The sequence below is a fragment of the Rousettus aegyptiacus genome, unplaced genomic scaffold (assembly GCF_014176215.1).
Source record: "Rousettus aegyptiacus isolate mRouAeg1 unplaced genomic scaffold, mRouAeg1.p scaffold_m13_p_10, whole genome shotgun sequence".
Taxonomy (NCBI): domain Eukaryota; kingdom Metazoa; phylum Chordata; class Mammalia; order Chiroptera; family Pteropodidae; genus Rousettus; species Rousettus aegyptiacus.
The window spans coordinates 71,089,286-71,102,832 of NW_023416285.1; the positions used below are offsets into that span (position 1 = coordinate 71,089,286).

Below are 13,547 nucleotides of genomic sequence, written 5' to 3' on the forward strand. Positions count from 1 at the left end.
GGAGGGAAAAATCAAAGCAATGCACACTGTTCTGGGGAAATTCCTTTCTGTTTTAGATTGCTCAGCTTAGGTCAAATGTGGCGTCCATCTTTTTAAAATTACAGAGCACCCCATTACAAATATAGTAGATAACTAATATACTAACACCTTCACTACTGCTAGTTAATAATAAATTGTTTAGCATCCATAATGTTACTTGATGGTCCTGAAGTTCTAGTGTTAGAGCAATTAAATCCACCAGGTAAAAGGCTTTAGGCTTGAAAAAATATAGATAGCAACCAGAAATCAAAAGGAATGAACACTGAAAAAAAAAAAAAATAAGAAGAAAAAGCAAACCTGGAAAGACAGGGGGAAAAAAAGGACAGGCAAAATAAATGTACACAGATCATGAAATAAGATCACTATTAAAGCGGTTTTGTAATTCAAGAAGCCTAATTCAATATGAGCTAAATTGCATAAAATAAAAACTAAGTCTTATCAAAGTTTTTGAAAAATGGTGGGGCAGGTGCTGTTACTTACTGGTCCAGGAGATGTTTTCAACTCCATGCTCCAAGCTCTCTTCTACCATAGAGGGAATACCATAAACTCACATTCCCAGCCTCTTATTATATAATAAGACCCTATTCTGGCCAATGAAATGTACAAAAATGCTTCTGGAAAGATTCTGGAATTCTCTTTACCTTTCTAATAGAAGAGGCACACCTACTAAGAAAGTCCTCTTTACCACCCTTCCCCTTCCGTTTGTGATTCTGCCCTGGCTTTAAGCTATGGCAGCCATCTTTAATCCATGAACGAACATCACAAACAAGGTAAGAGTAAGAGCAGAACAACAGGAAATGGATCGTTTATCACATTACCAAACCACTAAATAACTTCAGCAACAGCCTCTTCTAAACTTCTTAAATGATATAATAAATGTAACTGTGCATTTTAAGCCATGTCTAGTAGTCCACTCCATGGCTAATAGCAGAGCACGTCTCTTATAGATACAAATAATTTTACCTGGATTCATGTTGAAAAGTATTACAAATCAATCCAGGCTATTGCTAAAGAAGAGACAGGGTCTGTGTCTATCCAGAAGGAGCAGGCCGGGCTTTCAGGATGACAGGTGTTGTAGAGGATGCACAGACACAAGGCGCGTGGGTGGCTGGCTGAACTCACAGGTATGAAGCCAAGTGCAGCAGAGCCAGGCTGACAAATGAGTAGCCATGGGAGGGTAAAACTAGAGAATCCAAGGAAAAGGCCAAGCTATGCGCAGGAGCCAAGACAGGATCTCTTACAGAGGAATTAGCCTCGAGAAAGCAGGTTTGTATGGCAGGGGCTATTAGAAGCAGCAGCTGAGATTTCTCAAAGGGAAGTGAGTTCCACCAGTAAAGCTCACAGTACCATGAGGCTTTTTAAGGAGTGAGCCAGGTCTCTCCACACAGCTCTAGTTTTAAAGATGTTATATGAGGAGGAACAGGATCTCTATAAGATATCCTTTCTTTATCCCCTGGTAAGTTCCTAAGTATTTATCATATTTTACAGTAACTATGAGTTTGTTTCCCTCATAAGAAAGAATTTAGTTTCTCTGAGGACAGAAATCATGCTTATTAATCTCTACATGCTCATCGTCTAACAAAGTTCTTAGCAATAATTAATTTATAATTTGGGGGATGAATAATAAAAATAATAACAGTATTTATTGAGCCCTTACAATGTACCAGGTATTGTGCAAAATGCTTTATACATAATAGTTCACTTATTTAATAGGGAATAGTCACTATCATTATCCTCACTTTACCAGTGAAAAAACTGGAGTTTACAGAACTTAGGTAAATTTCCCCAGAATACCCAAATAGGAAATGGCAAACTCTGCATCGAAACCAGGCCATTTTACTCTAGAGAATAATACTCTTACCCATTAATATGGGGAAAGCAAGCACAAAAATCATTTAAGATGCTGTTAGAGAATTATATTTGTCCCTTCTTTCTCTCACAAAGAAAAGCGGGTCTTTGATTACTATGATCTCTTGTCCTTGGGAATAACTGATAGACCTATTTTCAAGAATCTGAACATAAAGGTGATGATACTGAGTCATTTGAAGAGCTGAAAGAAGTAAAAGTTGGGCATCCTGGGAAAGGAATTATGTGATGCGAAGGGCCTCATGGGCTGCCTGTAGCTTCAAAGGGTAGAGGGGGCAGCAGTAAAGATGGATCCACTAAGATCCTTAAACCAGTACTAGTCTTAGGTTTTCTGGTCCCTCGTAAGCCTATATATCTTGCAGACCACAACTAATGAGGAGAGGAGTTAAAAATGTCTTGACAGCCTAGAATAACACAATAAAATGAAGTTTTGTTGAATGTAGAGTCCTGTTTGTAAATGCAAGAAAGAAACTAACAGTATTATATTAAATCAAAAAATAGATGTTTTACAAGACTAAAATTTTTAACTTCATGAACCTTTAAATGAGATGTTTAAATGTTTAAATGGGTAAAATATGTTTAAATGAATAAACAAGCCAACATTGCAACACTGTGATGTGGCCACCAACAATATTAACTTAATCTTAAGCTACATTCTTAGAAGTTAATGAAAGGTGGCCTTCACTCTATCCTAGTTTAATCACTCAGTAGGTTCAATATCTATAAGATGGTGAGAAGATTTGAAATCTTGTCCTGCCAATGGCCCTGAATTTCTTGCCTCTAGGAATCTCCATCAAATCTAGACAAGAACTTGGCAGAAAGATTGTAGAGAAAACTTGGGCAGTGGATGATTGTTTGGTCACTAGTTGCTTAGTGAATAAGAACTCAAGCTTTAGAGTCTAACAATCTGATACTTTTATCACTTACCATCATGTGACTTTGAGCAAGGTACTCAATAGTTTTGAGCTTGCACCAGTTTCAGTTTTCTTCTGCTGCTTAACAAACCACCTCAAACTGAGTGAAATACAACATTAAGCATTGATTGCTCACTCGTGAGTCTGAGGGTTAGGTGGCCATCAACTGATCTAAGCTAAGCTATTCAGGGCTTGGCTTCAAACTGTCAGTGGGTCCAGTTCTGTTCTTTGTGTCTCTCACTTTTCTGGGACTGGCTAGCCTTCTGTAACATGCCCTTCTTTTGTTAATGGAAGGAGTGCAAGAAGGCAAATCTAACCATACAAGCACATTTCAAGCCTCTGCATATGCCACATCTATTACTATCTCATTGTTCACAGGAAGTCATGTGGCCAAGAATAAAGTCAAGGGCTGTAGAAGTGTGCTCCTATCCTCAGATGGCCATGGCAAAAGGGCATCTATGTATGATGCTACTGCAGGAGGATGAAAAAATATAGCCAATAATTTATTTACTTCAGAGCCTTAGTTTAGTTTTCTTGTAAACAAAATAAGCTTACCATACCTACCAGTATGGTAGGCAGACTAATAGCACCTAAAAATGTCTATATTTTAATCCCCACACCTATGAATATATTACCTTACATGGTAAAAGTGACTTTGCAGACATGACTGCATTAAGGATCTTGAGGCTGAAAGATTTTTCTGGATTATCCAGTGGGCCCAATGTAATCATAAAGGTCTTTAAAAGGGAAAGGGGGAGGCAGGAGAATTAGAGAAGAATATGTAACAATGAAAGCAAAGGTCAGAGTGATGATGCAGGACCATGAACCAAGACATGCAGGCAGCCTCTAAAAGCTGGAAAAGGCAAAAAACAGATTCTTTCATAAAACCTCCAGAGAGTACATTGCCCTGTTAAAACTTTAATTTTAGCCCCATAAGTCTCATTTCAGACTTCTGACCTCTAAAACTGTAAGGTAATATGCCTCAGGCCACAGACCTCAAGCTGTTTGACACAGTCATAGCCGGAGTGAAGTGTCTCTTGCAAAGCAAGTGATGCTAGAGTCATCTGTGCTTGTCGCTTTCCTCTGTATTGTCTATATTGGGAATTTACGCATTGCTTTTGATTACTGTTCCGTCCTTGGGAGTGGAGGGGAGTGTTAGAGGGAAAGGCAACTTTTCCGAGAATGGAGCACAAAGAAATACAAGAAATAAGAAATTAATCAAACAACTTGATCAAAGGAGAAAACAAGATTTGTTTCCTGAGCAAGCCATTGTGTCAACACTTAAGTGGAAGGCCCCCCTCTGAGAAAGAAGTCTATGGGAAAATTATCCCCCTCTCCCTTACCTACTTTACCTTATACAGGAACCTATATAGAATGGTAGATGTAAACGAGAAATAAGTGTGATATTATGATCTATCTCTTATGATGAGACTCGCCAGGCAGGGCCCTCCTAGTTGCCTCCTTACCAAGGATCAGCATAATAGTCTTAGGAGACAGCTAAATCAACATTATAGGAACATAAAATGTAAATACTGCCTTTATGATTATGAGACATAAGAGGAAAAAGTCTATTTCTCACTTTGCTCTGCTTTGCTTCACACATTAACCACAGGAAAGTAATATGATGGCTCATAAGGGTAAGAAAATGAAAAACATTATAAGTTAAATATTAAATATAAGTTTGTGGCTATGTCCATGGGAACATGGCTATGCCCATGGGAACATGGGCTGTCACCCATAGGAACATAACATTCTAACAATAAGCTTTCTGCTTCTGTACCCCCGCTTGCACACCCAATCTATTGGTCGACAGGTAATGAATAGAAGAAAAATAGACCTTTGTGTTTAGACAGAATGAAGAATGGGATTTGTGGCTTAAAACCCCTGTACCTCTACATTTTGGTGTGATAAAAATAAAACTGCCTTGCACCAAGGCTCTCTCCTTGCCATTTTTCCTTCACTGACTCCATGTTTCCTTCAGCCCTGGCCTTGGCTGGAGCTGGCCTCCGGCAGTAATAAATTTGTTTTAAGTCCTGAGTTTGTGGCAAATTGTTTAAATAACAACGGGAAACATATACACTAGGTTAGTAATTATCATTGTTCAATCATTCCTGAATAGGGATACTGCAGGCTTTATTTTTCACATAATCAGCATGATTAATATGGACACCAAAGTCCCTGCTTTATTATTTCTGGAAAAAAATCATGAATCTTGTGTCACCGAAAAAGGAGTGTTTTCTTGGAACAGTTTGGATGGAGTTCAGCAGAATCTTGGGATATAAAAGGGCATCACTTCTGCCAGATGCTCCACAAGGAATGTGGTAGTAGCTGTCAAAAGAAAGTGCTCATGAGACAGCCATAAGAGGACATGAACCTGGCTGTACACCAAAGGTAATGTACAGGTCAGGATAGCTGCTCTGACAGCATGGGCTGGTTCTGAGGCACTAGTGAGCAGGGTTGCCTGCAGCTTCTCCATGCTGCCCACACTCTAATCCATGAAGCCCCTACCCTCAATCTCTAGACCTACCAAATTCCCCTAAAATAACAGCCCATCCAATGGTTTGGTACTCTGATTTTATCTCTGTTCTCTTTCCACTGACTTGTTAGAGCATAATTCCTCAGTGCCTTCTTTTCTAACAAAAGCTATCTCTTCCAAATCAATACCTTAACTTTCACTACTTTACTTTATGCACTAGTCAAGCTTGCAGAGTTTTTATATAATAGAGATCTTTAATTCCATACCACTACTTACATAAAAGATCCAGAAAAAAAAACGCACACACAATTTTTTCATGATGTAATTTTGTTGTTTAAGAATCAATAAAATAAAGACTACTTCTATAATTTTTCTATTAACAGTGCAGTAGAGTTACATGAATAAAATGTATATCTTTCCTTCTAATGGAATGTCCTAAGACATAAATAATTTGTCAGCAATTAGGTGAGATAATGAATTATTAGAAAAATAAAATAGATCAAAGAGATCACAAGTTGAATGGATTTGTATATGTAAATAAAATTCCCTTAACCAAAAATTTCTTCGTGACATTTTATTGTTTATAATTTTTTAAATTTCTATTTTGTTTACAATTTTCAATTTCTTCCAGACAACAATGATTGCACAACTGAAATATTTTTATAGTGTATCAATTTATAGACTATTAAATATTTATATTGCTTTTATGAAAATTCAAAATACTGAGTTTCAGAGAAAATATTGGAAACTCTGCAAGCATGATCAGACTACCCAAAGGATGCTTGTCTAGTCCTGTAGTTATATTGTTTGGAAACATCAGGTGCGAATTCTCTGTTTATGTGGTAATGACAGGCTGCCAATAAGAGTTCATTAAGCAGTTCCAAGTCATTTTGGTGGAATCTGTAGTCTTGCTTAGCATGTTGTTCTAAAGTCAGACTTCAGATAAATTCATAGGATTAAGCTTCAAACAATTAAAAGCAAGCTCCCACAAATTAAAATGTTGTGATGATGCAAGCGTCTTATGAATAGGGGAGAATGAGTGATATTCCAAATTAGATATTAATTGAACTAAAGAGAGAAAGTTTTAATAAAATTTATGCAACTTGGATAAGTCTGTGCCCATGGTCGAGGTCACCATTATTGATATCTGGAGACTTGTAGGATCAAGATAACTCACTAATTATAAAGATTATTCTTCAGTTATTGGGCCTGGAGACAGAATTAGAATAGAAAGAGAGCAAGAGAAATTGAAGAAAGGGATGCAATAAAATTATGGTCTAATAAGAGAAAGACTAAAAAGGGAAAAATACAAGCATTAGAAAAACATAGCAGCTAAGTATGTTAGGCCAACAAGAAAAAAAATAAACAGGAAGAATCCTATGGTGATGAGGAACAAAATCAAGTTTTATATCTGAATTCTACCAGAAATCACTTTACACAACCATTCGCAATACACTACTGAACATTCCACAAAGGCAGAAATTAGGTTTTATTCTTCGAATTATCTAGTATAGTGCCTGTTCCATAATAGATAGGCAGTAAATGGTTATTAAATGAATGACTAAAATAATATTGAAATAACCCACAATGGAAAGGATTGAATAGAGCAAGCCACTAACACTTCACCATGCAAACTCTATTCCTATCTAGTGTGGGAAATCTCAGAACCCAAAAGATATAGAAAAGAGGAAAATAACCACTGCCTAAAAGAATTTCACTTAATCCATCAACTCAAAGAATTTATTGAGGTCTTAATTAATATAAATGCCAAAGGCTATGACCAAGAGTAGCAAAAAGATGATATGTGGAAAGTGGTCACAGGGACTCCAAGGTCTACCAGTTTGCAATTCTTTAATTGTACATAAAAATATGTCTGCAGTACCAACTCATTTTGGTATTTATTTCCTGCTTCTTTTCTGATAAGTCACCTAATTTCTTAATGTAGTTTCTTGTATCATTTGGAATTGTATCAAAAATCCTAGTTTCTTGCCTACTTTCTAATAGCTAAAAAGGCAATATTTCCATTAGTAGATATTTATTTTGATAGAACATTACATAAAAATTCTTCTGGATAAACTTAATGTTTCATCCGCAGAGAAGAATATTGAACTATTAATTGGTTAATGATACTGTTTCATAATTTGCTGTGAGAAATAACTATGTCTATGTGCATAAATAGTAACAGTTCTGGACATTCAGTAAATACTTAATAAATGTTTACTATTATTGTTGTTACCATTGTTGCTTTTCCAGGGTGGTCCAAATAAACTGCTAGGACCAAGAAGTTATCAAGAGTATCACCTTGTTTTCACTGGAATATGATTCTATTACCAATCTAGATTCAGTGAACCAGAGATGAATAATAAGGACAGCCAGAAACCTCTATTAATATTATTCATCCTAAAGTTAGTAAACAATGCTGAGCAGCAGTCTTCCTTGAGATAATTAATTCATCCTCTTCTATTGGTGACCCTTGCAATCTCATGACAATTTAATCTAATGATGATATAGAGATAAGTTTAATAAATTTTGAAAATACATCTTAAAACTGAATAGAAGCAATTTAACTCTGCCAAAAAACCTTCCCTAGGTGAAGATTGAACATTAAATAAATGATGAATTTTATAATCTGCTAACCAATTGTCGACCTTTTAAAAGACCAGATTATTCCATAATATGATATAGTCTTATAAATCTTCATATTTGGAATTATAGCACTTCAAAAGGTAAAGTTAGAAGTTTTTGTATACAGCATTATACTTTTAAAAATGAACAAAGCTAAAATAGAACGTCAGAGTTCTTATGTTACTAGCTTTGGGCCAGACACTTGATTTCTTTGACACAGTTATTTAAAAATAGTCATTATAATAATTTTCCTGATTATTTCATAAAATTTTGGGTACACTAAAATAAAACAATATATGTGAAAATCTTTTACAAAATGCAAATAATTCTGCAAATGCAATAGGATTTTTATTTTATCTTTTGAAATGTTAGAATACTCATAAATATAAGCATACTAACCACAGATGTGCATCAATGCATACAAAGATGGAGAATACATGCTTGAGTTCTTAAAGGAGTCACCAAATTATAGCAAGTGGAGTAATTATTTTCCTTCTTTGTAACTATTTTTCTCTGTATAATAATTTAAATTTGTAAAAAAATAAGAAATTACAATTATGGAAAATTCAGTAGAAGATTCTAACAAAGTATACAACAAAGTATACGAGTTTGCAGACAAGGTCAAGAAAAGATTACTGACTGAAATTTAATTACTGCCTGAAATGTAATTCCATAAAAATAAGTTAAAAATATAAACAACTTTAATTATCTGCATCATTGATCCACCCTAAAAGATTTTGAAAATATGTTGCTGTTAAAGCAAGGTAGGTGTATCTCAAATTTAATCATGCAAACTAGGTTATGAGAGTGTTTTTGTAATTTGTCTTGCATAAGGTAATTTATTTTGCCTTACAAAATAAAAAATAATAATTTCTTTCTAAAATTTTCCATTAATAAGGAATAAAATAATTTATCTAGATAGAAATATCCTTACAGAAGAATTTATTTAAAATAACAAAAACATTACACCTACATTAGGGTGTTCTGGCAGGATTTCTAGGCCTGTCCCTAAACCAACTAATTGATAAATTAGAATATCAATAGGAAACATGGCTATCAGGATATCTTTATTTATCTTTGGCTCAGGAAATCATAGATCAATACATATCTTCTTTATTTTCCACATTAGATATTGAAAACATAAAGAACATTAAGGAATATGTTTATTAACTCTAGGAAACTGCTCTAGGTCAATGATTCTCAAATTTTAATGTATGTAAAACCTAAAGAGCTTATAATAAATACACATTTCCAAGCCATTACTAGATTCTAGGTTTTAAGATTTCTAAATTGGCCTCTCTTGAACATTAAATTTTTGTCATTTCTGAGAGAGGCTGAAGTCAAGCGTCTAGAACTAAAGAGCAATAATCTCTACCAACTAGAGGTCTTTCAACGATTTGCCAAGGGACCAGCAAGCCACCCTCTACAAAATCCCCCTGAGAATCCAAGTGACCCTCTCTCTTTGCCTCCTGGTCCATCACTACCCTTAACTTCCTTGTTTAATATTGCACATCCTCAATTACCCAGAATTCCATAAGGTATATTAAGTGACAAATACCTCTAATATACTTTACAGACAACTTTTTAAATGCATACTGCTAAGAAGTAAAAATGTTTTAAGTAAATAATCTCAATGATCATGCTCAGCACAATTGAAATGTTTACATGGCATATGTCAATGCTTTATGAGACAGGAATAACAATGGGAAACTAAGAGAGGGAAACTGATTTACAGGGTCTTTGAAAGGTTTCGTTTATATTTGGGGCTTCCTCTCAAGTTTCAAGTTGAGTGCTTTAAGATTTTATAACTTCAAATAAGAAGAAAGACCTGACTGTTTCTTCAGTCACAGTCCCTTGCTGTAATAAGATTGCCTGTGCTTTGGAATCTTAATCAAATATCCAAGATACAACTCCTTACTTTTCCCTCCCTGAGAGAAATTGTCATTTACAGTTACATCTCATTAAGTTTGTTGCTTACTTTCCAATATGGAAAATATAAAGAGATCTAGGGGAGAGTTACATCTGGTCTCCTATTTATGTATGGGAATAATTAAATTGTAGCTTCCACATTTAGCCCCTGGGATTTCTCTGCTACTGCATTGTGAGATGCTTATGGGAACATACTAAATTATCCTAAGACATATGCCTAAAACAGTTATCATCACTTATGACATACACATCCTTCAGCAAGCAGCAAGCATTCAAGGCAGCTCTCTATTAAAATGCTGTATAGATTGTATTGCACAACTCTAGGGGGTGCTGTTCACACAGACAATGAGATGCACAGAGATCTTTGAAATTGTGCAGTTGGTAGTCCTGATCCAAGGTAGGAGTTCCTTTAACTTATGTTTTATTCTGGAAAGATCAGAGAACATTCCATAATGATGATGATGATGATGATGATGATGATGGTGATGATGAAGAAAAAATTAATGATGATGGCCAAAATTTGTGAATACCTACAATATGATGATTACTTTACTCACATTATAAAGAAAGAAGGGCCAGCTTGATAAAAAAAATAAAAGATTAAATATCAAAGACTTCAAAGGACCTCTGCTAGTAACCACTATTTTCCTCTTAATGCAGAGGGTAAAGGAAATGGAGTTAAATTACTAGAACATGACAGCATTATTGGATTTTTTTCTTATAAAAAAGGGGGGGGCAATGGAATTATGTATAGAAAAATGTACAAGTAAATATTGTAACAGAATCTAACACTAAAATTTTTACTTGAAATTTCCTCTATTTCTTATTTGCAAATTTATAGCATTATCAGGATAAAGCCACAAGGAAGAAAAGTTTTTCTCTTATAGGTTTTGAATATTTAAGGTATTTACTCAAAAGTTAGTTTTTTGAGAGATGTGAGCAAATTCAAATCAAAGTACAAACTTGGTATAGTAATTACAGCAGTTTTGTAAATAACTCTCCAAATCATGAACCAATTCAAATCATGACAAGCTAAATTAATCACAATGAATGCCATCGTTTTTAAACGTAATTGTCCTAGAGTCTTGTTCTATACATTGGCAATAACAATTTCTGCATTAAGTAAAATACAGAGGCCACCAAAATGATTTCATCCTAATAGTCACATCTCTAGAAATCTATACAAAATTGTTTCCAACATAGTAAAACACAGTCATCAGTTTCTGATTTTTAGTTCCCCACTCCAATCCCTAATCTGGAAAATCCTGCACAGGTAAGTCTTATATATGAAAAGAACCTTTGATCTTAACTGCTTTTACCATTTAATTCTTTTTTCTTTAATTCTCATAGTGTGATCTTTCCAAATACTTCCTTTGAAATGAAAAATAGTCAAATATCTTCTTAAAAATCCTTTCTCCCTACCATTCCAGCAGCTTTATATAATGCCAAGGCATTGAATAATTCATCATAAGATATCATTTTATTTAAATATTGAGAATAATATAAAATGGTGTTAAAATGAAAAATATTGGTTTGCTACCTTAATGATAGTGGTTATTAATTCCATTTCTGAAATATGATGCCTGTTTTAAACAGAAAATCATTTACCAATGCTTCCAGGCAACTTCAAAAACCCATCTTAATGTTAGATCATTGCCAAAGGCCCGAGACCTGAATAATACATTCCCATATTACTGTGTAGAATCAATCACATTTTAAGGGCAATTTTTTATTATAAAAATCTGGGTTTCAGTCTGTAGTTTTATAGAGGAATAAGTTTTGTAAGTACTATTGTAAAAATTCTTAAGGAAAAATTAACCTCAAAGGAAAACTGCAAACTCCTCAGGAACAGGAAAAGTCAGTTAGCCTTTATTTCTTCTTAACAGTCCAACTGAATCCAACCCCACTGAATGCAGTAAACTTTTCTGGTTTAAATGTCTATACAAATAATGATAAATGCTAACTTGGTATCTTAAGGATGATAAACCAGAAATAAACTTATAAGTTTTTCTCAGATGCCTTAAACAATATGGTCTGTCTTTTTTCCTAGCTATTAGATGTGTTGTTTCACTCACTGCACAGTGGAAGAAAAGACTCCTTAAATGTTTGAAATCTGGCTTTAAAAAGTCAATCTAGCTTGCTTAGCATAATAACCTTGTTTTTAATCAATGGCTGTTGAGACAGTATCTTAGATGGGAAAGTGGCTCATGAAGTATGTAGGAGTCATGAATAAGAGAGGCTTGCTTTAAACCGGTGAAGAGAGAGGTATTGAGAGGGTGAGTTAGGAACAAAGTTCGGGTAGAGCAAAGTGCAATAACTTACCTGTAAAACTTTGGTCAAATTGTTAAATAGAGCTTGACCAGCACTCACTTTGTATTTGACGCCTCTGACTGTGCCATTTTTACTTAAAATGTTGACTCTTCTTGTACCAAAACACTTCTCGCTGGCGGCCCTTGCTAACACCAGCAAGTTATCTTGGTCATTCTCATGCTCATCACTTTCTGATCCTATGTGGCCATTTTGTTGTCCATCAGACTCACTTAGTCCATCTATGCCACAGATACTGGCACATTCAGAATCCAGAGAGCCTGATGGTTGCCCATCTTCATACACCTCCTTCAAAACTCGCCCACTGTGAGATGAAGCGATCCGAAACCGGACTTTCCGTGGCCTGTCACTTTCCGGCTTCATCTCCCTTTTCAACATGGTCACATCCACCCATATAAACAGTTTATATAATTCTGGATCCCTTGTTATTGCATTAGTCCACCTGCCAGATAGCAGTATGAGAGCCTAATTCTAGTGACAGCAGCACTCATTGAAACTAACATTGAAAGGAAAGAAGATTCCCAGGAACTTAGGTGCATCTCAGCTATTAATAATGAATGAGTGTGAGTGTGCTATGGTTACCTTTAAACTAAAACCTGCAAAATGATCCCAGGCTTTAAATATTAAATAGTCATGGTAGATTCTTTAACAGGACAAGTGCAAGAAAGTGGCATGCAATGAAATAGAAAATAAGTGTGGGCAAGGAAATGAAAGACTTGAATTTTGAAGCCAATAGTGAGTGTTGAAAAGGATCTTCGTGACAGATACACCTCTACAGTTCATTGTCCAGAGTGGATGCCAGAGATAAAATATAGAATCAAATATATAGGATCAGAGATGTCATATTCTTCTCACAGTGCTTATTTCTTCTGTCTTCCACTCTGCACAATCAATCTTTAAAAAGGGCAGTAAACATGGTATGTTTCTGCATAGAACTATCATTACCTGTGCTCATTAAATCATCATTAGACCTCACCTACATTATATAAGATGAATTTCAACCTACATCTTCATGCACAGCAGTTTTTCTAAAGAATAACTTTTTAACACACTATGGAAAAAAAAACTTTTGCTTTGTTACTTTTCCACTTCTGCTAGTAGAAAATGTTGTTCTTTTGGACAGAGGGAAAGATTTGGAAAGGAAACATATGGAACAATGAGGAAAGAATGGAAAAATCCCTCAAGCCAGCCAGATCGGCCAAAGCAATCCAGGTGATCAGCACTGATAAGTATAATATCGAAATCACCCATGCATAGAGAAGGGACCTTCTTATGCTGTGCTCGGTGTATTTTCTATCACCTTGGCAGACACCAGAAGAATCTCTTAAGATACAGAGCCATGTTGAAACTTACGCTTTAGTGAATACCCG

The 13,547-nt window shown here is 35.1% G+C and overlaps 1 protein-coding gene across 1 annotated transcript in view; it reads right to left on the reverse strand.

Annotated features, from left to right (window-relative positions):
* The window catches only part of GRXCR1 (glutaredoxin and cysteine rich domain containing 1), a 112,492-nt gene extending 99,442 nt beyond the window's left edge, over positions 1-13,050 (reverse strand). Inside the window, exon 1 of the mRNA XM_016127978.2 lies at positions 12,172-13,050. Within this exon, the coding sequence (XP_015983464.1) occupies positions 12,172-12,555 (384 nt within the window). The 5' untranslated portion in view covers positions 12,556-13,050. The remainder of the gene's footprint in view (positions 1-12,171) is intronic.
* Between the last annotated feature and the right edge of the window lie 497 nt (positions 13,051-13,547).